Consider the following 27,990-nt stretch of genomic DNA (forward strand, 5'->3'; position numbering starts at 1 on the left):
CATTTAAAAACAACAATTGCAGCGTGACCCAGAGCAGCGTAAAAGCAACGAATGAACGGATTTCTATGAACGTATATTTTGTTAGTTATTTCTAAGCGTATGAAACAGGTGCTAATGTCACCGCAATAAGTGATTTGATTGCCTGTGTGTCAAGACATGATAACATTGAACTGATTTAATTTGTGATACACTTACTGTTGACAGCTGTTTGACTGAGCTGAAGTGTAATGCTCCATCAGCAGCAAATGGAGTAACCCATTCAACACCAATACTGCCGCATTAGAGACAGGAAGTACATTTGTATTTTCCCCCCGTCAATGCCGCCTAAATGGCCTCGCAGCGAAAACGGATGGGTGGCTTTTGAATTATGACATTTCCAGCGAAGATTTCAGGTGGGAGGGGGAGCGTAATTCAGACCTTACTTTGCACCAACTCGCTGCGTTCAGCCCCAAATTATGCTGCATTCAGAAAATAAATGTTAAAAATAAATCAAAGACTTATTAAACGGATGCTTTAGGATGCACAGATCACCAAACGGTCAAAATGAAAGCACATAAATCTGTTTTATTTTGAATGCAGATATGTTGGAGCATTTCCTGCTCACACTTTTGCTTGCATTTTGCACACACACACACACACACACACACACACACACACACACACAGTGCAGGCTAATAATGTTATCGGCTCAGATCACCAACTCAGCAGATCTCAACCGCATGTCACCTACAATAACTCAACATATGCATGAACACACACACACACACACTCTCTCTCACACACACACACAGTTCTGTGCCCCTTGTCAATAGGACGTTAAGGGTTTTGGCACTAATGACCAGTGTAGAGATAAGAGAGAAGAGGTTAATGTGTTGCTGTGGGTGATCAAGATAAGACTGATCCCTTCAAGCCTGGGGACAATGAGACAGTGAGGAAGGGAGAGAAGACACACACACAAACACACACACACAAAAAAAAAAACTGCAGTACAGGAAGAAGGGTAGAAAAATATATAAACAGATTTAGTGAAATAAGCATTCATGGTGTGAGACAACGTGTCTGACTTACAGCCGAGTGTGAAGTACTGTTTGTTTTGTCTGATGCATGAATAAGTGGATTCACGTAGATTCAGTCCATCGTCGCTGTAAATAAACACACAGAGAGCAGCCGAGTACTAAACGCTTTAAAAAAAAAAAAAAAACTCAATAGCCACCAGCAGCCGATCCTGCCTTTCAGCGAGTGGGTTATCAGCGCAGCTCAAAAGACAAACCAAATATACGACCCTGTCTCGCATACAAAAGGGGCTTTATTTGGAAGATTTCTTTGTGCGCGCGTGTGTGTGTGTTTACATGTGAATGCAGCACCTACGTTACATGTATCTCTGGTCATGTGTTTGCTCATTGTGTTCGGAGCATCAGGGGGTGGATACAATTTATTATGATTGCTATTTAAGTACTTGTTCGGCTTTAACACACATGTGTGCATATATGTATCGATACACACACAGACACCTTCCTCCCTGTGAGAGAAAGTAACATAAAATGGCTGCCCCCCCCTCGCCCCCCCAAACACACACCCTCCTCCTCCCCCCCATCTGTGTGGCCGGCTGGGTCGGCTGACATTTGGACACTTGTCAATCATCTCTTTCAATAGCCAAGCGGCAGGAAAAATGGAGTCGGGGGGTCAGCAACTCAGTGTATCGCCATGGCAACAACCGCACTGAAGTTCATATGCCTGCTGGGCCTGTAGTTCTAAGTGTGTGCATGTTGGAGTGCGCGCCGGAGTGTGTGTGTGTGTGTGTGTGTGTGAGAATGTCCATTTTTGTTTTTGGTTTGAGTGTGTGTGTGCGCGCTTTCCCGCGTGTCCAATTGTTCCCCATCAGCCAGAGGCAAATACTCCTCCCATTTTAGCTCTCCCACCTCTCACCTTGCAACCTCACATGCAGCTTTAGCCTTTTCTCCCTCCTTCCCTCGTTCTCATTTTTTTTTTTTTTTTTTTTTTTAGCCCCTCTCCTCTAACCAGCAGGTCAAGAAACAAGGCCCTGCAGGAAGTACAGCATCCAGAAAAAAAAAAGAAAGAAAGAAACGAGTACTTAACCTTTCACCACTTCAGCCTCTCCCTCTTTTTGCCCCTCACCGCCTCTTAGCGTCTTCCTCTTCCTTGCTAGTGAGTTTTCCCCACTGGTATCCTCCACCTGCACCCGCTCTCCTAATTGTTTTCCCATCTTCTATACTTTGTGCATTCATGTACTGTATTCGCCAAGCCCCGCATTTAGCCTTTGTCGGGCGAGAAGCATGCATGCGTTTTTCCCCATATTGTGATCCACATGCATAAGCAGCACCCAGCGTTCAGCCGGAGCACAAGAAAACCGAGTGACTGAGCTCGCAAGCATAGCCACAACAAACTATATGTGGAGTCTGCGCCACTGGTGGTCTGTTTATGGGATGAATACAGAGGATAATTTGTGTTCTCAGGCAGGGAAAATAGCTCAGATTGAGCCTCGGAGGACAATCTACTGACCCGTTTACCGAACACTTATCGCAGAGAGGTTACCCAGCACTATTCATCCTTCTGGAGCTCCTACAGCCACACAGCAAACAACGAGTCCCTCCTATCTGGCCACACTTTAATGACAGCACGATGTGTAGCGACAGCAGCCTCGAAGAAATGAGTTTAATACAATGCATGAAAACCCGTAGCCCTGGGGATAAATACCTCACTTTAAGAAAAAAAATGTACACTTGCACTGCAGTCTGTGGCAGATTTTATTGATTAGATGATAGTTCGACGTCTAAATGCTAAATTCTTTCTTAGATTTTAGAACAATTTTGTGTGTTTTTTGGCATAAGAAAAACAAATTTCTCTTGGAAAACAAACATCGGGCAACTGAGAAAGTGAAAAAAAAGTATGCATGTTGCTAAATGATTTTTATTTAATGTCCGTTCTCTTAGTGTAACTAAGAGTAAAACGAGTAAAAATCTACTGCTAATAGCTGTTTGATGTGGATTAACATGCTCCATTACCCCAATGTACCAACACTGCCAGAATCATTACACACACACACACACACACACACGCCAACACACAGAAATACGTGCTCCGTGACACAGACACCAACACTGCTCCATCCAAATCTCCCCCTGACAATGCATGTGCACACACTTCTTGGTCCAACACCCTGCCTCTTCCCAGTCCCATCAATGGACGAGGCCTGACTGGCATGGCGTAATTCTGAGGGATAATTCATGGATAATTTTGGGATAATCTCCAGCAAACCATTCGAAGCGCTGCCACCCAGTTCGCCCGCAGCCTGATTACCAGGCGCCGAATGCCAGACACTTGTAGTGACCAACACCGCCAGCAACCACTTTGGTGCATGAAAATAAACAAAACAAACAAGGACCTCCAGCAGGGAAGACATCCAGATCCGCGTGTGCAGATATTCATCAAATGCTGCGGGTTGCTGAAGGGACGCACGCACACAAGACGGAGACGAACGCAGTCCGAAACACACCAATGTACAGACATCTTGTTATGCAAAAGAATGCACGTGGGGAGAGAGTACACTCACACACACACACACACACACACACACACACAACCCATTCCATGGCCCCAACACACACTCACACATATTGATAGCTGAGAGGGTTACTATTATGTGTGATTGCCATCTCGTGGCAGGAGTAACCATATGATTAAAAGTGAATACATATCCTTTATGGCGACATACAATTAAATAACCAATTTTACAGTCTAATCTATTCTAAGGCACATCAATAATATAAAGATAATTTCTCAGTTTTGCTTACGAGGACTTATCACCAATCTGCCTGCTGATGTTACAATCGGGGAAAGTACAATTACAGTTAAAAAAAAAATTTTAAAAACTGATAAAAGCATTAGCAGAGCCATTTGACGTTGGAATAATCTATGGTCATTAAAATAAAACGCAATGTGCACAGGCAAGAAAGTGAAAAAGTGTCAGCACGCAAACCCTTGCTTCAGGCTGAATGTGGTTTGAGGATGCTGCAACTCTGGTGCATATGTTGATGAATACTGACATCTAGTGGCTGAAACCGCAAACTGAGACTCTGTGGTGGCCGAGAACTGCACAGGTTTGGATCTAAGTAAATACCACCACCTCTTGGCCAGTGCACCCACATAACAAAAACAACCAGGAGGAATCCAAATAGATTTGCGCGCAACTTAACACGGTAAAGCATTTGCGAATGATTTCTCTCTGCAAGGCAACAATTTGTTCTTTAAATTTCTTAAAATACGATTTTAATATGTCGATATAATGTATTTACTGTAAAATTGTCTAAGTCAATTTTCTAAATGCACAATAAAGTTATGTGCAGTTCAAATACATCAGCACAGACACAGAACCGTAAGATTAATATGTTTAATTTGAGAGGCTTTCTATCACATCACTTGATCTGCATGCATTTTTAACTCCTTGCACAGCATGGACAGAAAAACTTTTCCTGTAAATGACATTGCTCTCTCACCGTGCGCATATGCAAATCAAATCTCGCCTGTCAGTGCAGGAGCATGCAGGCGCCCCAGACTCACTCAGGCAGGCAGGCAGACGGACGGACGGACACAAACATCCATAAAGTACCGTTTCAGATTTACTCACCCCCAGTTAATAGCTCTAAAATCAAATCAGAGCGGTTTACATTTTCAATTCTGAACTCATGTCCTCAACATCCTGCCCCTCCACTGTTGTAAAACTCAGTCCGGGGAAAGCTGTGAGCGAAGAAAAAACATTAAAAAGATAAAAATTGGAAGTCAAGGTTGTAGCGTGTCCAGAGGAATGGGTATGTCCAGTCAGTTTTTGACAACAACTCCATAATGAAACAACAAATAGCTCGCAACGTGAACGGAGAGACAGCTGTTCAGATCAGATACAGGAAGCAGGGTCCCCTCAGTCAGCCTGTCACTCCACAGAGCACTTAAGTCCACCACTTCTTTTTTTTTCTTTTTTTTTTTGGTCCTGCGCGTTGAGAAGCGAGACTTCCTTAAGAATGTGTAGACTCAGCTGAAGATCATCACAGAGAAGCAGATCTGACCTGCACAATTACGGATGATGACAGTGAGAGATAATCTGCGTAGATGGATGCATCAAAGTGCCACGAAGGCTCACCTGTTTTCTTTTTTTCTTTTTTTCTTTCCCCCCTCAGCCACCCTCCTGTCTCCAGGCAGTGAAATCCCTCCTGTCAGATTTCTACCGCCGCAGACACACCGGTCTCCTCTCCTCTCTCCTCGTCTCCCCTCGCCTGTTAGACATTGACTGCTTTTGCTCTGCTCTATCTCTGCACTTGACCAATCCACTCCATCAGCTCCACCGCTCTCTCAACTCCACACAGATTTGCACCGTGCAACCTATTCCATTTTTCGTGATACTTTCACTCACTTGCCTTCTCCCCCCGCTACTGCCAAAACCCGTCACCTGTAGGCTTAGAGGTACTCAGGAGCGTTTCCCAATCTCCCACCCTCCTCGCCTCACTCTTATCTTGTCTATCTCTCCTATTCCTGTCATTTTCACCTCCCTCACTCCCACTCACTTTTCACTCCTACCCACTTTTAGTCCTTTCACTTCCTCTAATAAATCCTCTGCCTCTACCCAACCATTACCAATTTTCTCTGACCCACTATTTGCTATTAGCCCCTCGTCTTCCTCCTCCCCTTCCTCTCATCCCTCCACTCTCCATCGCTGTCTCTGCCTATCCTCCTTATATATCCTCAGCCTTCGCTTTGCCTTCTCCCCATCTCCAGCGGCATGAATATATTATTATCTACACAATGGGGCCCTGCTTATTGTTTATGAATTACCAGCCTTGCGGCCAAACAAAGCCTATTTTCATAAGAAACCTCCATTTCATTTCAGCTCCAATTAGATTGGGGGCTAAAGAATAGGAGTCCTCAGGCCTCAGCCCCTAAGGATGGCAGGTCCATTCAGCTTCATTCAATGGGGCCTTATTGCTTTCCCATACAAAAGAGCACGTGGACGGGCTTTCAGACTGAAACACCAACCAAAAATGACTGGGAGACAGTACTGTACAATAACAAATCTTTAAAGAAAGGACACTGAGTGCTTATCCTCCCATCCATCAATTCATCCCTCACTCTTCGCTTTCTTCCTCTCCTCTGTTCGTATATTGTAAGACCTGGACATTAATGACAGACAGTTGAAAGAGAAAAGGAGTGAAAGAAAGAGAAGAAGAAAGAGGCAAAGCAGCTCAGTTTTTCACAATACATGTCAAGTCTAAATGATCACTGGCTGCTGAATAGACAGAGGGAAGGGAAAAGAAATGAGTTGTGTGTATGTATGTGTGAGGGTGTGTGCGTGTGTGTGTGTACAGCTGATTGATTCTCTGCTTTGAAAAGAGAGAGAAAAGAGTGAAGGAAAGAGAGAGGAAGACCTTGATGCTTTTTTTTTTTTTTCTTTCTTCTGAGCTCCACAATAGTCGGGGGGTCTGAGCCGTATTGTGGAGCACCCACGGTGACAGGCTGTCACTCCATCCCGGTAGGAAGAAAGAGTCAGAGAGAGCGAAGAGGGGCTGGGGCAGGTCACAACCCTGATAATAGCCGTCTGCCTCTTCATTTCACAGGTTTCTCACCGACCAGACACTTGACAGGAAGATTAAGTCTCTATAAGTAAAATAGGTAAATGAAGGAAAGTTGGAGCTGCAACGTGTGCTTTGCAGCAGAACAGAAAAAGCTTGATTAGCTTTTAGATTAGCTCACACACCCAGGTAAACTTCCCAGTAACAGGGCAGCGGCTCTTTTCATACCCCGGTTCATTATTGAGGACTGAGTGGCAGCCGGCCAGTCAAACACTTTTAGAGAGTCAAGCCAGCAAGGTCAGAGCGTGGCAACAACGCCTGGCTTTATCTGCCGAGATCTGTCTCGCGGGCTGAATGCGAATTCTGCCTTTGTTCCCACGAAGGAATATTCAGCGTGAAACAAAAGCCTACTGTTTTCATTACTAATGAGTGGACAAGGTGAGAGTCACAGTGAAAAGGTTGACATCTGTGCTTATTCAACCAACAGCAGCAGAATGGGATCATCTCCCCAACAAAGCGTGTCACGATTACCGGGGGACACAATAGATTTCAAAAGGCTGGATGTTTCAAAAACATACAAGATGCAATCAGCATCATAGGCACACAGTTCTGTTTTCTGCAGGCCATTTTTTGTGCTTCAGTTTCACGTGGACCAGATTTATGATGCGAACACAGAGCGTGTATCATAACGGAGCACAGCAGACCAAACAGCATTAACTCTCACATACCATGAAGCCTGCGTTGTTGCAGCAGCAAGACAACAAATGAAACCAAGATGAATGGTTTCATCACATAGAGTTATTTGAAGTCTGAGACAGAAACATATTCCTTCATCTAGTGCACTGTACAAACCGGGTAGTGACGATAGTAACTTCCACTATAAAACCACTTCAAGTAGAGCGTAGGCCAGGCAAGCGACCACACTGCTGGTACATCCGGCCCGCAGTGGAACACGACATCTAAATGAAATGGTAAATAGGGTTATCTGTAGCTGCACGATAAGAGGTGCACAGGTGTTTGAAGGTGGGTGTAGTCTGTCTTTAACACAAAGATAACCAAGACTCTAGTTCCTCTCAGCTATGAAGGGCATTTAAGTGCCTTTTCTGCTCCTTGTTTTGGTTTCACAACCTGAAACTGTCACCTTTATCGTCAACTGTGTTTCAGATTCAAACAAACAAGCCCAGATAAACCTAAGATGTCTTGGAAGATTGTCTCCGCGCTAAAAAGCAAGGAGCTATTAGAGTATTAGTGTCTTTGAATTGTTTTGGTCCACCAACAAAGGTTTGACAAACACATTAAGAAGTGAGGCAGAACTGTTCGGGGCCCTCTTGAAACTTTTAGGTAAATCAGTAATTGCTTACCATGCATGACTTCAGTATCGAACCACTCACATCCCTTTGTAATCATGCATTCAAAGTTCTTTCCAAGAAACCACTGAGATGTAATCACTGTAATATATTATAAAAAGTTGAATTTACTAAGCTTATATTTCACAATGTTTGAATTTATCCTCTGCTGCTCTGTGGGCCTACAAGCCAGCAGCACTTACTTAGTTCATGTAGATTGTAGGTTAATCGTCATATCACATGACCGTAGGTTTGGTAGGGCTTCTCAGTTGGACAGGGCCTCTAAATGTGTTTTGCCTGGGATTTTGGCACAAGGGATTGTAACATCTAATCCTGTGTATTAATGAAAGCTTTTATACTCAATTTCTACACTTACATTCAAGTGTTTCCATCATCTTGCTTCAATGATAACTGCAGGAAACATCCAAGATACATCGGTAGGTAACTATTTTCAAGCTCCAACCCATTTTAATTCACAACTAGTTTAAAACAGATTCAAGATTTTAAAATTTTCCCGAAAAAAGTCTAGCTAGAACTGCAACCATAACTTTAAATAGTCAGTTTAAGCACAGAGTATATGTTTTTAACTTGTTTTGTATTGTTCATTTTGTTGCAGGCTGCTGAAACTACGTTTACTGCACATACAGAATTGACAAAAACAGCAATCATTTTTTTTTAATTATCAGCTTCAGCTATACACACCCACAGTACATTGGATGTTTTTCTGTACAAGTCCCTCGCTGATAAAGAAATAAAAAGCTACGAATCAAGATACTTCCACAAAGAGTCAGTGAAGGCCGAAAAAAGAGCAAAGAACGGCCCTGAAAATATGACAAGTAAACACAAATGTTGCTGCATGTCTGCTCAATATATAAGAAACTTCACATAATAGGTAATAAACAAACTTACTGTTAAACAGCTTGTTCAGTTGACCACAAATTGCAAATCAAAGAATAATAAAATATGGCCAAATCAGAAAGTATTCTCCTTAGTCACAGCAGAGAAAAAAAAAAAAAAAAAACACCAGTCATGATGTTTCAGCATTAAGTCACAAAAGTAAAAGGGTATGATAAGCTTCAACACTTACAGTAGCTTGGAGAGGTAAAGATGATGGATGGGGTCTTAGTGTAAATCCTTGTGGGGAGGTTGTGAATATCCAAAGCTAACATTAGACAGGAACTTCCTTAAACTTAACTGCACTGACATCTTATAGAAACAAATGTTTTAATACGCAAGCTTTGTTTGTTAAACGATATAACAACAACAGGTGTAACAGTGTTAGGCCGGAGTTTGCAAACAAACAGAGAAACTGCAACATGGCACACGGAAGTAGATTAAAAAATAGCCCGCGTTTTTTAAAAAAGGTGCGTTGGTTTCATTCGCCCCGGTGAGTCGAAGGTGTCACGTGTGAGGGAAGTACCGCATGAAGAGTTCCGCACGTCAGCTGTTTGTTCCCTTTCTGATTGGTCCTGCTGTCGACCAATCAGAGAGCTCCTGCCTTTTGCGAAGTCCAGACTTCCTGTGTTACTGTTGCTAGGTTTTGGTTTTGAAAACACGGCAGGGGGCTCATTCTCACAGAAAAACGAAGCATTGAAACTTAATTGTAATGTAATTATAATTCCCCAAAATAAACACAAAATGTGAAAAACACAAAGGAAACACGAAAGGATATTGGAAAAAACGTTAAAACTTTTTTTTCCCAATATCTGTCAACCATAGCTGTCAACATTAACATGATTGCTAACGTTAGCTTGTTGAGCCTAGCAACAGTAACATAGGAAGTAGGCTAAAAGTGGGAGCCCTCTGATTGGTGTTCAGCAGACCAATCGGGAGGTCAACGAAGGGTCAATTAGTTCACAACATGCTGCAGAAAAATCAGAACATGCTGCAAATAACACCAACTTTGACAACATGAGTAAAACTGATCTGGCTGATTCTTCTTCTTTTAACTGTATTGTGTAACCGGAACTGCTGACAGCACCAGCGACTTTCTAAACAAATGTGCAATTAATCACCGTGAAACTAAGTGAAGGAAGGTCTGAGCCTCAAGGGCAGGAGATTGATATGCACCAGTTGGTAGTTGAGCTTTTGTGCTTTTGTGTGTGTGTGAGCATAGCTTCGGTGTTTCTTTACAGTGCTGGGGTATACTTAGCAGTCACTCACAGTCATTCATCAAAGAACACATTTATTTCTCCCAAAGGACAAAGGCTCATCTTTTAGCAGTATTTACATTATACAGTACAAGTTCAATATCTGTACAATTCCCTTAGGATGCCCAGAAAGAAAGTCCAAATGCAAAGTGGTCAAACAATAAAGAAGACAATATGATTAAAAAAAAAAAGACACAAAAGATGAGTTTCCTGGCACGAACTTTGATATAGGCTAAAAATATCAGGCTTAGCTTATGTCCAGGAAATAGAACTCATTCCATAAATAATATAAGAGAGGTTATGAAATGACACTGTTCAAGTTCAGACTTGTCCAAGGCCTTTGTGACCATTAATACCATTAAAGTACCATTTATGTACCGCTGGACAGCGGGCCCTGTTAAATGATTGTAAACAGAAGAAAGAAACTTTCTCCACTTGTCTTCCAGACACGTCCTTCCTAAACACAGCCATGGACACTGAGGATGTTTGGTGAAATGATACAAGTTTATGTTCACCTTTTGCTTGGTGTTCAAGGAATGTTATTGTGGAATAGATAGTCAAAGCAGTTCAGCATTACACCTTATTGAGGCCTGTAATTTAAGAGCGGCAGTAATGACAGTCCCCTTAAAAGACAACACACACAATTAACGGCTTACAGATTCACTCTTGATCTCACACGACCCACCTTAAATTATGCATGTGTGTGTATGCATTTCACATACAGTGCAAGCAAGTCCACAGTTTACATGCTTTTTTTTCTCTGTCGAAGCTTCAGATGAATGTGCGCGAGCATCACAGGTTTGTCTCGTCCCACGTTGGGTCATTAATGCTCTTTAACACCCTTCTCACAACTTTTTCCAGATCCTTCCGTGCTCTCTGCTCCTCCTCCAGTGACCTCTTCATCTTCTTATTATCCTGTGGTGTGTATGAAAGAAAAAACATGTAACTCATATAAACTAGAATAAGAGAAGACATTAAGTCAACTATTCTCAACCCAGAGCTAAGGTGATATTAATCTTTTCAACTTTTTAGGTCTTAAACCAGCTACTGTTGAATTAATTTATTAAAAACAGTAAATCACACCATCAATCTGTCATAAAATATTCCACACATTCACCTGTTTGAGCTCTTGGACCTCATCCCTCAGGGCGTACACTACATCCACCAGGCTCCTTGAACAAGATAACAGCTTAATTGTGAACATGAGTCTGCAAACAATACTAATAATATATTTTCTGTGTCAACAAATCCTACAAAAAGAGTTAAGAACAATTCTACAAAGTGATGAGCTACACCACAAGTCTCCCATAAACTGTCCTGCTGTCTGAAAACTCACTAGAGCACCACATGTATTAATCAATCCACAGTGGAAAATAGTCCCAAATAAATGCACTATATACAGGGTTCAGTCTTTTTAGATAAATTACTGAGTTTTTAAGTTACTTTTTCGAAGTTATACATCTGTGATTTTATGTGGAGCCACAGACAGGATGTGAAAGCAGGACTGTAAGTTTTAGTCTTTGTATGGAATAAACAAAAAGTATGGACTATACATATGTTTGAATGCGTGCTAATATTGCATTATGCCAATACAATTCGATACAGGTCACACTTCAGCCGCATATTTATTTTTTCCCAAACGTAGCATTTTCCCTTTAAGACGCGTGTGTTGTGCACAAACCAGGCAGCAGTTTGCAAAGCTAGGGTAGAAAAGTCCATGTTCCTCTTCACGTCTATTCTTCAAGATGATGAAAGACTTGGCTATCATCGAGTTTTGGATGTGTGTAAATATCACAATGCAAATATATTCTGGAAGGTGGTTCATAAAATAAAACAGGGAAGAGTTGATGAAGTCCAAAACCAGCACAAGCAGCTCCAGCTCCATTAATCAGTGTATGCACTGCTCCATATAAACAGGAATGTGAGCTAAATATTGACTTTCATTAGCCACATAATGAGCTTAGAGGATATTGTTTCTCAAAACAAGAACAAAAACAGTGGAGAAGCATAAAAAAAAAAAAAAGAGATTCATGTAGCTTACTTTTCTTCTGATGCACTTTGTCCATTGCGACTAGGATCGTCCACAAAGACTTTGTCCTCACCGGGTATGATCATATGCAGCCCTGTTTCCCTTCCTGGTCCTGTTCCAAAACAAAAAAGCACTCAACAACTGGTACTTGATTTCCTCTGACCTTTTAGCACAATGAGTCAGTACAGTCATCTTCAGTAAACTCAACTTTTTCAGACCACAGTCTGCACTTTATTGGAACAAATGACAGCATCCAAGAGAAGCAAACACGCACAGCTGGTAGTAGCAGTGTGTTAGTCATGCACAGGCCAGATCTCACACAAAAAACAAAGAGAGTCAGGGGACAGCGAAAGGAAACGAGAGGAAAGATCTGGCAAGGAAAACACAAATATAGTCAATCAGCCATTCACAATTCAAAATCAGTGAGAATTACGCCATCTTTCCCGAACGACAACACAAACTGAACACAACCAGATCTGCCGTTTTACAGCAACAAATCACCAGAATGCCCAGCGTCTACCAAATGACAGATTTATTCAAAACTCATAATACAGCGTTTGGGACTTGAACACTTCAGCAGTGTGGAACAAATACACTGAAGGCGCTGTTTCGCAGATAAGACATGGTCACATGTGTGAACTGAATACAACATTAGAGCACACAGAGGACAATGTTGGTTAAAGACAGTTAGTCTCTTCACCCTGCCCGTCCCACAGTTCGACTTAATTTCTTTAACCACAGAATACACCTGTCACAAAGTATAGCACATGATATAAGGACAGTGATATTCTTATCTCAAATATACTCATAGAAGGTAGACTGGATTTTTTTTTTCTTGCTCCAAGACAACTAGTATTTACAGAAAGGGAGACTACCGTATGTGCTCTTTATATTTCAAGTCCACTCTGTCAGTATTCTGAGGTTGAATGAGTAGTTCACATAGAAATGTTCCTGTTTTGTTGCAGTCTCTTGCTTCTTTTTTATTTATTTTTTTACCCCTCAATGCAGTCAAAACACTGAAGGTGAGCATTTACACTACGAATGAGCATTTACTTTACAGTAACACTGAATACTTAAGTCTACCTTTAGGATTATATCATACACACTCTAGGCAGACGACAAAAAGTACAGAATTTAACAGATTTTAACCCCACCCACCCGCTGGCCCGTTACATGATTGTGCAAAATAATTCAAACACTTGATGCTGTAATTTCAGTGTAAACGTTGATACAGACAAGTAAAATGTTTTTTTAAAAAAAGAAAAAAAATATTCATCCAGGGATCATTTTGTAAACATTGACATACAGAATAAGATATAAATTAAAAAAAAAAAAAAAAAAAAAAAGCCTGTGTACAAAACAATAAATACAAAATAAGAAATTCAGAAAACAGCTGAAACTGTAACATGGACCAATATATTCCATATGTCGCTCACATCGCTTACTGTAAGAGGATGTCAATCTGTACTTTTAATACCAATACTGGAAAAATACTTCTTCATAAAAATAGTCATCAATGCGAGATAGTACGGGAAGCCTCACGAGCCAGACGACACGAAGGCAGGTCTGGCTTCTGAGGCCGTATAGGTGCTAGTTTGTTGTGACGCGAGGGGTGCCTGTAAGTGACGTTACGCTAACCGTTTTAAATTGTCACAGCATGCAACAGCAGCTATATGCCTTGAACATTTTGGGGAAAGAGATTTATCATTTTTTTCAGAAAGTTACACGAGTTGCTCGACACCATTCTCATCTCTATGAAGCCAGCGGTTGGTTAGCTAATCGAAGCATAACGTAGGGAAACCGCAAGCCTAGCGAGCTTGAAGTTTCATCTTCTGGCACATAACTGTAAGGCCAGATACATACAATGCTTTGCTTCCTCCATGAGTGAGACAAGAAGACTGAAATCAGTTCATGTGGGTTTAGTAAAGAGTCACTTGCGTTTAACCACACCTAGCTTAAATATTAAGTGTAGCTAGGCGCGCTAAACAAACTAGGTGCAACTGAAAACAGGGTAAAATGGTAAATCCAGTCAAAATTTACTGTAGATATTAAGCAATTGTATTTTGTTTGTATTAGGTTTTAAAGTTCGTAGCTTGATTTTTAGGACAGATTCAGACTAGCTTGTGGTCTTAATGCTAAGCTTCATAGTCACAATGGACGAACAGTTTTGATATCTAACTATAAGCAGGAAAGTAAGCGTTTAGCAAAAAGACAACTTATCCAATGGAAGGATAACGTCGAACCTGGGCATTGTTTTACCGTGCATTTGAGCTTAGATGATTGATCGAAGCCGCCCGGATACAACACTACAGAGCTGAAGTATAGTAACTGTAGCATAGTGTTAAAAGAAAAAAGCGTAGTGTCCACACGTTAACAGTTTGTGGCAACACAACATCCACCGACTGCCTCGCGGGGACAGGGACAAGCTGAAGTTGTGACTAGTTGTGCTACAAATGGACGGCAAAAGAAGTTGACCTTACATCAGTGCACATCGTAATAGCAAATGCGGTGGCAGAGTATTAACAAAGAGCTGACAAGGAGAGCTGGTTAACCGGCAGGATAACACTGCAATCCTTTCACAGTTTCCTGGTATATCATTCTTGCTTAATAGTGCACCAAATCCAAATATGTATATCCCTGTCATTTACGCTCAAACACATGAGAAAATAAGGCCCAGGTTCAGTAGTACCAGGAGGAAAAACACAATCGACCAAAGCCATTCAACTTGTTTTACAGCACTGTAACCATTTCAGGTCATAGTTTACAGCTTATTAGTACCAGGCTGTTACATTACACCTTTATGAAATGTTTTATTTTGTTAATACAGTAACTTGAGATTTAAAACATGGTAAATATGCAACCCTGTGGCACAGGAAAATTATTGGATGTAAGGTCAGGCTGATGCTTAGGAGACTACACAATAAAAGAACACTATCAAAATGAAAAGACATCCACCCATATTCAGTCACTTAAGTTTAGAGGTGGTATCTAGTCCTGCAGAAAGTTTCTCCAAATTTTCAGATCCAACCGAATACAAGAGTGGAATGAGTGTATATCTGCAGGACCCACAGGAAACCCAAACTATCTGCACCTCTACCTCCTGCTATAGGTAAGTGAGGAAGTATTTCTTTTGTAATTTGGGTGAAGAGACTATTTCCCCATTCTTAGTACACCGGCTTTTATCCAGTTGGTAAAATCTTTATAAGACAGTGAAGAGTATGTGATAGTCTCCTCTTTCTGTAGCAGCTGCAACAAAAGACAAAGGACGTACTGTATTTTACAAAGTTGGGAAGGACTGTTCGACAGCTGTGTTGAGTTTCATTCTGCAATTAATTATTTGAACTGATGACACGAATAAAACTTCAAATTGTGAAAACAGCATTGATAAAATTAAATTAAAAATAAAAAAAAAGGTTGACAATTTGGTTATTACATTTGCATGCTGCTCTATTTTCAAACAGCGGGAGCATATGTGCCTGAACCTGTGTGTGCGTGCTTGTGTAGCATCTGTGCTATGTTTGAGCATACATACTCTAAGAAACACATACTGGAGAGAAGTAGTACATGGTAAATAGAATACACTCGTTCCTGAATTACATCTGAATATCAGACAGGAAAAGCTCAGTCCCCATCTCTCCCCTCCCTCCCCCCACGACTCTCCCTCCCCTTTATTCCACTCCGAAGTCCCTGTTCTCTCCGTGGAGAGTCCACTACATTTATGGCCAAACAAGGGGAGTGGTCACATTCAAGATAAATTAACGATAATTACCACACACTTACTGCATGACAACTACAGAAAGAGAGGAGGCACATAAAAGGGAAAGTGGCAAAGGCAACAGGGAGATGCTTAAAACATCTTCAGAAATAAATAAAAACAAATAAGTTAACAGAAAAAATGAACAGATATAATAGAAAATAAATAGATAAATTAAAAAAAAATCTATTCATTTTAATACATCGAAGGTAAAAGAGGTAAGCGCGCTGTACGTTACATGACAGTACAGCGTGGCAGTACTGTACGTTCTTTAGTTCTGGTGAGAGATGCAGCTCTTACGCGGCACCGAACCCATCCTGTAACTGTGGGTGGTCCAGATGGAGTCATAGTCAGAGTCCTCCGAGAGGTCAGAGGTCAGTTCTGGTCGGGACACGCTGCTACGGCGGCCCGGCGAGTCCACGCAGGACTGGTCCACGTCGGCGAGCACGTGGTTGTGCATCAGGTCGGTGCCCTGCCAGGCTGGCGGGGTCGCAGGCAGAGTCGATAGCGATGTTGCAAATGTAGGGGGAGGAGGACATGGTGGTTCGAAAGAAGAGGTGTGACGTACAGGGGGAGGAGGCGGCGCACGCAACAAATGGTAAATCATAAAACCAATGGTGGATGATGGGATGACGGAAATCAGATTACATGGAGGAAATTATAGCACAGTATGGAGGAAACAGAAAAAAAACACGAGAAAGGAGAAAACTCAAGGAAAACCAGGGCAATGCCGAAGAGTAAGGAATGGAGGAGGGACAGAAAGAAGAAGAGATTCTGTTAGAAGGATCAGTTCAGAATACAAGCGTTGAAGAAGCACAGGATACAGATACAGTTTGTACAAAGACAGCAAGCTCCAGTATGAACCTCTCTTCCTTTCAGCATATAGATCTATGAGTAAGACTTCTTGTTTCTTACTGGAGTTGAGTGTCTGCCTGGTTTTGGCGCTGGTGCAGTACGCCTCGATTACTTTTAGGATCTGGGCGTCTTCTTCCAGAGCTGCTGTACCTGAGAATGAGAAGGTGCAAGAGGGAAAACAATTAACAACCTTAAAGGAATAGGTGGACATATTGGGAAACACATTTATTATAATCGCTTTTGTGCATTAAGAGATGGGGGAGCCCTCTCATAGCTGACGTGCACCTCCCCAGAAATATAACTACGCACCGTGGCAACTGTGATTGGTCCACTTGGTAGTAGCGTGTTTCCGCTTTAGTGTTTCCAGCTGCTTCTCCATCTCCACAAAATGATTGTTTTGGATCAATAAAGAATCAGTAAGGTTAACTAAGGAGCTTTGGAGATACAGGCATTTGTATGACTCGTGTTCGTCGAAATTTCGGCAAAAGTTTCAGTCGCCATTGTTGAAAGTGAACTGCTGTTTGGGTGGCGTTTCTACAGACTGAGCCAGACTGATGAGTGCACATGTTAAAATGAGCGCACCGGCGTAGGCTACATGCGTAGTTCTTTGCATTTAGGTCCCACAGTACTACATAAGTGCCTTAAAGCTACTGACAACAGACAAACAATGATATTGCGACCACAGGATGTTCATTTCTTGACCAGATTTTACCCTCAATACCCACGATGCACCGGTCTGCACTAGTTGGGGACAGTCAGCATGGGTAGTGCCAACCCTCCATGTCTGACCATGCAATCTCGTTATATGATACTTGTATAATATAATGACAAATAAAGGCTCTTTATCTCTTTATCTTTAATCTTGTAGTGTGAACTGATTACCGAGCCAACTGCAAACACGTGTTGCAAATAGCCAATGAAAAAGAGACGGTGGGACAACGGGAAGTAGCGGGAATACCAAAACAACGATGGAGAAAAGCGACTGACAGAGACTAATCAAGTTGTGGCAGGAGCACGAGTGCTTATGTAATGCTGGCTGCAGTGCGAACCACAACTGTTGTGACAGTTTGCACGTAAGTTTGACGCGTTCACTTGGCTTTAGTTAGTTTGATGAATCATGTAGTCTGTGATTCCTCATCAGGAGCAGTTGTTAAGTTTTGTAAAGACTGAAAGTTGTGTAGTGTGCCCCCAACTTTAGTCTACCAAACATTTATCACAAGGAAGCACCGTCCACGACTTCAGTTCCCACCACCAAGTCACTATGACGATGGCGGGCTTGGAGCGTCAGGTGAACCCAGATGGAGCGCGGGTATTTTCAAATAGAGAGCAGCGTTGGTAAGAAGAGCTGGTTCCATCCATAAACCAGCAATATTTTTTATTGTTTTTCTACTTCCTTCACTGGGGAACATTTGTAGTGGGAAATATACAAGAGGGTTACCTGGGCAACCAGAGCCTGGGATGTGACATGACAGAAACTCATAAAAAAATTAAAGCAAACTTACTCTTCCTCAAGGCGAATTCCTCCTCCGACTGTTTCCTCTCAGGTTTGCGCTTAGGGAGCAGTTTCTTCACGCTCTTCGGACTTTTACTAAGATCCTGCACACAGAGGGCAGAAGGGAAAGAAATGTAAGTAATCTATATCACTAATAATCTAGATGCTGAAATAAAAACTGAGTCCCTCACCTCCTTGTAGCAGAGGGCAGCAGAGGGCCGAAGAGGCGGCGCAGGTCGCAGGCAGCTCAGGCTCCAGGGTTTGGGGGTGTTGGGTGGTTCCAGCGGGCCCCACATCGTGGTGCTGTGAGATGTTCCGTGGGAGGACGGGTGAGGCAGGGTGTGATAAGTCGGGGCTACTGTCATGGCCCTGCCTTCAGCATGTCGGGAGGGAGTGAGCGGGTGAGACGGGAGCTGAGGAGACAAAACAACAAGGAGGTTTTGTTAAACAAATAACTGTTCAGCTCTTTATGTTTTCATTGACACAAAAAGCTGATAAAGGTGATTTTTAACATCACAGACGCATCCCTCATCCCTGCCACATCCTCTAGCATCTTTTGGGAATCCCCATGCACTACACAGGTAGTTTCTCAACAGATGTACAGTACATCCCTCCAATTTAAAATGAGCCAAAAACCACCGCTTTGTATAAGTCCCACAGTTACGGCTTTCCATAATACCGCCACCAACGTGCAAATTTGCCTATTGTAAATAAAATTATCGCAATTGTTGAGTTTTTTATTCGAATTCAATTTATTCTCTGGATAACTCTTGATTATTATACGTCTGTATTCGTTTCATTAAATCCAATTGTGTGTGTTCGACCATTCTAGAGAAAGAAATAAGCCACTTAACGCTGCATTGTAATTTGAGATGATTGCTAGACATTATGTGAGCCAACCTCTCATGGTATATTGATTTTAGGGGCCATAGTCGGCGACAAATCAACATTCGGCATCAGCATTCACAGCGTTCGCTCCACACTGGGTATTAATGAGTGCAAAGGAAATTATCTGCTCGTTGGGGATGTAATCATTAGCCTCTGACCGTGTGGCAGGGAACGGTGAGCGGTTTGTGACTGGGTGCCGTGGCTGCAGTGTGTTTGATCTGTCTGGTCAGGTGTTCCACCCAGTCCTGCAGGTCCTGCTGGTTGGTGCACACCACCTGGAGACGGTCAAACATTGTGCCTGCAGAGAAAAGGACAATGTCGCTAAAAAGCGCTTCCTGTGAATGATTTAGCGCAGCATTGTGTTCCTCTGATGTGGCCTTACCGTTGAGCTCAAAAGAGTTTTTATGGGCTTCACAGTCTTCTAGTCTGGTCACTATCATGCCGGCCAGGGGCAATTTTCCCTGCAGAGAGAAATCACCACATCAGACAGATGACATAAGAGGAAGAAATCCCATTTAATCCACTACATTATCTTAAAAGCTGGAGAACCGTTTGCAAAAAGGAACATTGCATTAGATGAGAACCAGTAGCTGATTACAGACCTGAAATATGAAGCCACTCATCCTGGGGCTTGCAGACAGCATGAGGAGGACGTGGGGGAAGAGCATGAGGTAACGCTCATTCTTCTCCTGACAAACAGGAAGCAGAAAGAAAGAGAAATGTAGAGGAGATAGCGACGAGTAAATGCAAGAGAATAATAAGGACCTACCAAGTTTATGTATCAGAGCTCTGTTATGGAAGGATCTGAGGTCCAATTAAAGGGGAACTGCTGTTTTTTTACAACCTGGACCTTATTTCTAGCATAAAATACGGTCATTTGCACTCATTTAGGAAATAATTAGATGAACGTATATCTATATAGCGGGAGTGACAGGGCACCGAGACGCAGCCTCTAAATAAAAATCTGCCGCAAAACTCGTTCATTTTACCAATATTTTGTTATCATACACTAGTGCTATTCCCTGTTGAGCCCGGACTTACCTGTTATCATCATCTGTAGATTGAACTACAATATTTTTCCGATTCTAAGGTTGTGGACGAACCATAGCAGTCAATCTACAGACCCCGGATGATGATAACAGGTAACTCCGGACTCAACGTGGAATAGCACTAGTGTATCATAACAAAATATTGGCGAAAAGTTTCGCAGCAGCAGCCCCGTCACTCCCGCTATATGGATTTCCGTTGATCTAATTATTTCCTAAACGAGTGCAAATGACACAAAAGTTATTTCGGTGAGTAAACGATGGTATTTTATGCCAGAAATAAGGTCCAGGTTGCAAAAAACAGTAGTTCCCCTTTAAGATCAAGGACCCACGGTAACATAAAACGTTAAACTGGTGAGAATTATAGGATGAAAAGATATTTGTCTCAGGTGGAGGGTCTAACACGGTCTCACGTTTCTGTTACTACTCAGTCCTTTACGTGACAGCTGTCATAAAATCCCTTTTTTTTTTTTGTAAATTTACACATTTAACCTGTTTTAATATTGCTTTTATTCACAATAACAACAACAGAGTGTCACCGAATGATGCAGTTTTCTCAGTGTGATCTAGACCAGCACATCGTCATGCACTGTGAACCACTGTTAGCCAACCATGGAGGGGAGTATATCATGACATGAATAACTAAAGCTACACGCCACTTTACAAATGCTCTGTTTTGTTTTTTGACTTGTATAGTGTATAGGGATATAAGTATAGTAATAGAAAGACAGCACAGGCAGTAGTCATAATAAAAGAAAAGCAGCTTCACGTACAAATACAAATCAAAAAAGCATAAAAGAAGTTATACAATTATTATTCAGCTTTTTTGAAAAGTCTTCTCAGCAGGAATAAAGGCCAAACCTGAAATATTCTGTGAATCTAAACATAGTTTAAACACATTCTGTGTTTGTAGTTTCATGTAATTTTTGCAGGTTTTTAAAGACATATTCAGTTTCAAATTCTTAATAAATTATCTTGAGATTATGAACGAACTAGCTACTTTTACTAATGCGTGTTTAATAATATTAATTAGTGAAAGGACAATAAAAAAAATGCAATTTATAATTTATGACTATTTGAAGAAGCTTTTAGCAGAGTGAAGAGCAGGTGAAGGATGTAGATATTGTTATGTGTACCTCTGGAACGGGACTCTGGACTAAGACGTGGCTCATGTAGATCACAGAGCCCAGGGTCTTGATGTCGTCGCCCTCCCACAGCCGGATGGACTCGGTGAGAATCTGCAGCTCCAGCTCTTTACGTTTCCGCACCTCCTGGCACTGAGCCTGGCGTGACAGGAACAGACAACTGCATCAGGGCCTGCTTTAAATTCACTTAATTTAATATAAGGTCTGGTACATGCTGTGTGCAAACTATTTTTAACTTACAGACAGATTTTTGAAAGATGCCATGCACTTCACAATGTCTGGCCTGTCAGGGTGGCTCTCCTAAAAGAACAGAAACAAGCTGCTTAGTGAACGATCGCACTCGACACGAGAGCTCAAGGCTGATGTTTACGCAGGGACACACACCTCCATGTGCCTCTCGAGCTCTTTGAGTAAATTCGGGTATTTGTCCAGTCTCATGAAGGGTTTACTGAGGCCTGTGGTCAGGGTGAGGATCCCGGGGGTGCCTGCACCGCGTCCCTCCATAAACTCGCCCAACACGTCACTGTACGAGGACAGACAGAGAAACAGAGAGAATTAATTATCTGTTTAATATCCAACCTTGATGACCAAAGACTTTGAACATTTCTTCACAAATATCATAAAGGATTTCTGCACAGGATTTTCCACACATTCATAAATGGTATTCAGGTTGTTACAACTCACTGTTGCCTTTTTAACAGAGACAGGCAGTGTGTTACCTAATATTTAGTAGGTAAATAACTTTCTAGAAGCCAACGCAGTCACATACGCAGCCAGAAAAACAATATACATATTATTAGTCTTCCCATATCTTATTTTGCCTTGACAATAGTCTAGAATCTAAATACATAAGAAAAAAACAACAATTCCTCTTAAAAGGCGGTTTAGACTTCTGTGTTAAGTTGATGCAGACGCTACAGCTACAGCGCAGAGCATACGCAGACCCGCAGCGACGCAGACCGCAAGAGCTGTGATTGGTCCGGCTGCTTCTCCATCTACGCATTTTTCGAATTGATTGTTCTGGATCAATAAAGATGGAACACATCGAGGAAAGGTTAACTGAGGAGGTTCGGAGATACAAACGTTTGCACCGACTCGTCTCAGTTTCATTCGCCATTGTTGAAAGTGAAGCCGGAAGCAGAAACAAAAATTAACCCGACTGGCAAAAAAAGACACAGCACCGAGCGTTTGGTGGCGTTTTTACAGAGCGAGCCAGACTGACGAGCGCACGAGTATAAATAGCTCACACTGCCGCAGGCTGTGTGTGTAAATTATGGCGCCTATGTCCCACAGTACTTTAAAAAGGCCATAAGGAGAAACTGGATTTGCATGTCTGGCATATTTGCAAGAAATCAATTGGCGCAAGTAATCATTATGTCAATTGATTATTTGACTACCAGGCAAATCAACTCAACCACAGAAGCAGCTAAACAAATGAGTAATATTATCAAAACTAATATTTCTAAAAAATAACAAAAGCAGGAGAACTGTACAGAAAAAGAGAAGCCTGAACAAACTGCAGTTTTGAAAAATGACAAACTAGTTAGAACAGAGCTTCTTACACAAATTTGTACAGTCAGTATTTGTTAAAATCCATCATGATTGGTAATATTTAATACCAAATACAATAATTTACCATCATTTAAAAAGCATACACTGACAACATTGTCAACTCACATGTGACTCAGGGCTCTATTAGCTGAATCATCCCTCCTAGAGGACCTACAGGTCCAAATAACCAAGACTACTGGGCCAAAATTACATTCAGCCTATCAGCGAGTCATCTTCTATCGCGTCAGGTCTTTAAACATCAGTGAAGCAGCAAAATGTCCTTTCTGATGTGGGGTCTGTCCGACAGCTACTGCTCATGAAGGTGTAAAATCAAGCTGCTGGTGTTCATGTTTCATCACAATCAGGTCTGATCGCTCTTATCTGGCTCTTGTCCGTCCTCTGGTGTGGCAATCTTTCACAAACCTGTTGTTGCAGCGCGATGTGGTCTTTCAAACGTTTACCCTATCATCTGTCCATCATTTTATTTATCATTTCTGTAAGTAAACACTACAGACTACTACTGTGTGTCCACAGCGACATTATCTGCCTTAATCAGCAAAACAGCAGGGGACTACAACCGTAACCAAGACCAGCTACTACAATACAAACAGTCCCCTTTCTCTTTTTAACAATAACTGCCTATAAGATCAGTGGGGAGCCATGGAAGCAGGCTGCAAACACTGTAACATAATAACCAATGTAAACGTACCTGTGCTGGGTGAGCACATTAACTGCTGAGGGATGGTTGGAGCAGTAACCAACATAGAGAGCCTTCATCTGTGGCATGAGGTTGAGGAAGAAGCTGCCCACCCTCTGCTGGTTTTCTGGAAGCCTGAAGAAGAAGAAAATTATCACATGATCAATATAAACAGACAAGAAAAAAGACGGGAATGTAAAGGTCCAACAAAGTCACAAATATGTAACGCTGTCATTGCACAAAGTCTAATACAGCATCCCTGCAGTACATGCAGCTTAACACTAGATGGCCCTCTGCTTATTATGAAACAGTGAGGATGATGCTGCAGTGGTTGCTGTGCATGCTGGGAGGGACTAACTTGGTGCACTCCTCCAGCGATTGGACGAGCATCTGCTGGAAGGTGCTGATCTCCTCGAGGTTTCCCAGAATAAGAGCCACATCAGAGCTGCTCAGTCTGGAGGAAGAATGAAAAGGAAACTGTTGAGGGTAATTTATTCAGTGACATCTAAATGTATGTCAAGTCATTTATCTGTTGTAAATGTAAATCCTTATCCGTTCACCATATATGTGTAAAAATGTGACTGATGCAGGTCCACGTGATAAAACCTTCACAGAATAAAAACCTAATTCTGATTTATATCTAAACAAGTCGTACCTGTCGATGTTCGGGAGAGACCGTAGGTAGTTGGTGAGGAGGCTCTGAAGGTCCTTGGAGTATTCTGTCTCTGTTTCTAGAATGTTCTGCAACACCTAGAATAAAAAGGGTAAAAGGGTTAAATTAAAAGTGTCCACATCTAATCAGCTTTGTAACCCGCAATCACATAAACGGAGAAACAAACACGTTTTAGAACTTGCGACTTTCGTGCAACTGTGCTCTGCAATAGGCGGTTACGGCAACAGCCCAGACCGTACGCAGACCCTAACGCAGTAGTCGGACATGCACCTCCCCAGAAATGTAACTACGTGTTACAATCGATTGTTTTTGGATCAATAAAGATGGAACACGTCGAGTAAAAGGTTAACTAAGGAGGTTCGGAGATACAGACATGAGTATGACTCGTCTTTGGCAAAATTTCTGCAAAAGTTTCAGTGGCCATTGTTGGAAGTGAAGCGGGAAGTAGAAACAAAAATTAACCCGACTGGCAAAAAAGACACAGCGCCGACTAGCGTTTGGGTGCCGTTGTTACAGAGCGAGCCAGACTGACGGGCGCACAAGTATAAATGGCTCGCAACGGCGTAGGCTGTGTGCGTAGGTTACGGAGTTTATGTCGCTGCGGGACACAGAACAACTACTGTCAATAAGAAGCCCTCAGAGAACAACGATGGTACCGGAAATGTCGGATTGATGTTAGTGAAGAGAGGAGACAAAGTAACAAAGTCAAAAATGAGAAAATAGGAAAAAAAGACATAAAAAAAAAAAAGACATGCTTGAGCTGCTTCCTTACCAAGTTATAGTACGTCTTGCTGATTGCAGTAGTGTCAAAGCCTTTAGGTGGGCTCTTAAGGGTGCCAGACTTGGGGGACACTTGTTTGTCTGGAAACAAATTAAACAGGGCGTGAATTATAGTCTCACTTCAGCAAACGCACAGTAATTTCAGAACTGAAGAAAAAGGAACCAAGAATAGAAACGTGCATTTTCAAGATGAATCTCACAGTGTAGACGTTTGCTGCTTAATGTAACCCTTCTGACAAATAATGACCTTTTGCTGCATGCCATTGTGCATGTTAATTAAGATGTGTATTAACAGCGCTTATTTTAATTCAGATAACAGAGAACAGAGAGGTAACATAACACTCCTTCTTCTTAACGCCTCAGGAAGTTTCTCTTCTCACCTCAGCAACTCTTTTGTCACATAATTTAGACACCAGTGAAAGTACAACAACCGTGCTAGGCAACAGATTGTAAAACTGTTAAGAAAATTAAGAAGCCAAGTAAAAGAGGCTTGGGATAACGTGACCCGTCCAGAACGAGCCGAGTGGTTAAAACATTACATTAAGTGTGTCCATGGGTGGCAAGAAGAAAGTAACACATCTCTTTTTGCGTTGATGTTTTAGCTCTGTAAGGTGAACCTCTATCTCTTTATAAAGATGCCACTCAGCTAGCACCTCAACCTGTCGTACAAGCAGGAAAACAACAGGCCCCTGCAGAAACAACAGATGCATTACCGTCAGAAGGCCAGATGGAGTGATGCTGACAAAGGCAGCTGTGATGTTGTTCAGCGGTTGGCAAGCCTCACAGAGATGTGAAAACGTCTCTTTGGACTAATATTGTGCACAGAGGCTTACACCGTGTGTTTAGAGGGTTGTAAATACCAACTTGGGAGGTTGTAATAAATACAATGAATCACTACAGCAATACAGGATATTAATGTCCTGGTGTAGTGAGTTTGAAAATAGAATCGGAGCAGCTACATAGAAGCTCTTTGTGAAAATTGTATTAGTCAATAACTGTTATCATATCAGGACATACACTGATCAGGCATAACATTATGACCACCTTCCTAATATTGTGTAGGTCTCCCTTGTGCCTCCGAAACAGTTGTGACTCATCAGATAATGGACATGGGCCTTCTGAGGGTGTCCTGTGGTGTCTGGCAACAGACCTTTGGGTCCTATGGGTTGAGGGGAGGGGCCTCTGTGGATCAGGCTTGTTCCAGTGCATCATCCCATGAATTTGGAGGTCAGGTCAACACCTTGTACTGTTTTTCATGTTTTAGTTGTTCCTAAACGTTTTTGTGTGTGTGCCTGTGTCAGGCTGCATCCTGCTGGGGATGGTTGCTGCCATCAAGGAGTGTCATTGCTATGGGGTGGGGGTGTCTGGTCTGGTCTAGGTGGGTGCTACATGTCTAAGTAACATCCACACGTATCCCAGGTCCAAAAGTTTCTCAGCTGAGCATTGTATTGTCACAAGATGATCAATGTTATTAACTTCTAGGGTCATAATTATATGCCGGATCGGTGTAGATTAAGATCTAATCCCCTGCTTCATTTTACCTACAATTTCCAATCTGAATCACCCCAGCATATTAACATGTCTTGGAAAAATGTCCCCAGAAATGGTTTAACTTGATTCACTCACCAGAGCCTTTCACCTCACGGACGTAGTTGCTAGGAAACCACCCGGTCCTCCCATTGAGCATCCCCTCCCACCAGCCGCCCTCCTCCTGACGAGTCACGCTGATGATATCACCCTTGTTAAAGGTGAGCTCATCCTCGTTGGTCTGCTGGAAGTTGAAACGCGCCCTCACCAACAGCTGCTGTCCACTGTTTTCCGACATGTCCTGACAAAGGAAAAGCAAACAGACATGAAAGAAAATATTGTGCAACAATTATTGCTCATTATACCTCGTCTTACTCATCGGGTCCATCTCCCCGTCTCTTTTCTATGTTGCAAGGGACAAGCTTTAAAGAGGGGGATGTTATGCTCATTTCCAGCCCTATATTTATATTCTGGGGCTCCTCTGGAGTAGCGCTGCATGATTCACAGATCAAAAAAGACCTTATGTAACAGATACTGGCAAGTTATGCGGCCCCTCGGTTTAACTACTGTCTGAAGCAAGTTTCTGTGTCTATTTTGGGGGCGTTTTATGCCTCTGCTGGAGAGGCGGTAGTGGAGAGATAAAGGGAAATGACTGGGTGAAAGAGAAGAGTAAACAGCAAAGGTGCGTAGGCTCCTCCTGTCTCTCTTTGGAGTTTGCTTTTGGCTGACAGTCAAAATTGCTCGAACCACAACGCCGATGAAGAACTTCCGAAAGATGGAAGAAGCAGTTACTCGAGTCCGATCAAAAATATAAGAAGGGATAGCAACTCCATAGCAGCAGGGACTATGGTCATTACCTGCATACTGTGTGACATAGCAGTTGAAAGACAGCAGTTGAGCTTGTCACGCCAAAGTAGCTAGATTGTTATTAGTGATATTTAAACTCATTTATCTGTTCTTATTTATTATTCAGAGGCATAAAATTTAAAGAAAGTGCTGATTATGTTGCTGCACCAGTGTCTGTACAAATCTCAGCGATGCAGTGATGATTTTGTAGTTAAAGATGCATTGTGCCTTCTGTCTGTGAAACCTAATACATACAGTAGGTTCAACTAAAGCAAAATATGTGGCCAAATGGAAATATGTCTCATCTTGATGCTAATACGACGCTGGGGAGGAAATATGTTGTAACCACAGGCTCATTTCCCTGAATTTGTGCCATTGTGTTGGTCCGTCTGTCAAATTTCAACCAGAATTAAACTAAAAAATGGAATTTAATTATATTAAAAGACTCACTGGTCTATTTACTGAATTAACTGCCTCAGGTTACTATTGATTCAACAGCTCTCAGACACATGCCCATCAAAAAACAGGACACTAAAAGCTTCTAATTTAGCCCTAACGGCTGCTTTGGATTGCATTATAAATGAGAGGGGTTAAACATGTTTTGTGTGCATCTTCTCACTGACTCAGATCCACTCT

General features: G+C 42.1%; 1 protein-coding gene across 1 annotated transcript in view; it reads right to left on the bottom strand.

The window, feature by feature from the left end:
• Positions 1–9,698: 9,698 nt before the first annotated feature.
• The window catches only part of arhgef7a (Rho guanine nucleotide exchange factor (GEF) 7a), a 30,222-nt gene continuing 11,930 nt past the window's right edge, over positions 9,699–27,990 (bottom strand). Inside the window, exons 5-21 of the mRNA XM_084545122.1 lie at positions 26,608–26,809; positions 24,974–25,062; positions 24,184–24,278; positions 23,887–23,982; positions 23,541–23,663; positions 21,665–21,803; positions 21,521–21,580; positions 21,272–21,418; positions 19,692–19,778; positions 19,472–19,550; positions 19,248–19,387; positions 18,393–18,614; positions 18,212–18,305; positions 16,770–16,859; positions 12,113–12,212; positions 11,189–11,243; positions 9,699–10,986 (exon numbers count right to left, since the gene is read on the bottom strand). Of these exons, the coding sequence (XP_084401248.1) occupies positions 10,864–10,986; positions 11,189–11,243; positions 12,113–12,212; positions 16,770–16,859; positions 18,212–18,305; positions 18,393–18,614; positions 19,248–19,387; positions 19,472–19,550; positions 19,692–19,778; positions 21,272–21,418; positions 21,521–21,580; positions 21,665–21,803; positions 23,541–23,663; positions 23,887–23,982; positions 24,184–24,278; positions 24,974–25,062; positions 26,608–26,809 (1,941 nt within the window). The 3' untranslated portion in view covers positions 9,699–10,863. The remainder of the gene's footprint in view (positions 10,987–11,188; positions 11,244–12,112; positions 12,213–16,769; positions 16,860–18,211; positions 18,306–18,392; positions 18,615–19,247; positions 19,388–19,471; positions 19,551–19,691; positions 19,779–21,271; positions 21,419–21,520; positions 21,581–21,664; positions 21,804–23,540; positions 23,664–23,886; positions 23,983–24,183; positions 24,279–24,973; positions 25,063–26,607; positions 26,810–27,990) is intronic.

The sequence above is a fragment of the Chelon labrosus genome, assembly GCF_963514085.1.
Source record: "Chelon labrosus genome assembly, chromosome: 5".
Taxonomy (NCBI): Eukaryota; Metazoa; Chordata; class Actinopteri; order Mugiliformes; family Mugilidae; genus Chelon; species Chelon labrosus.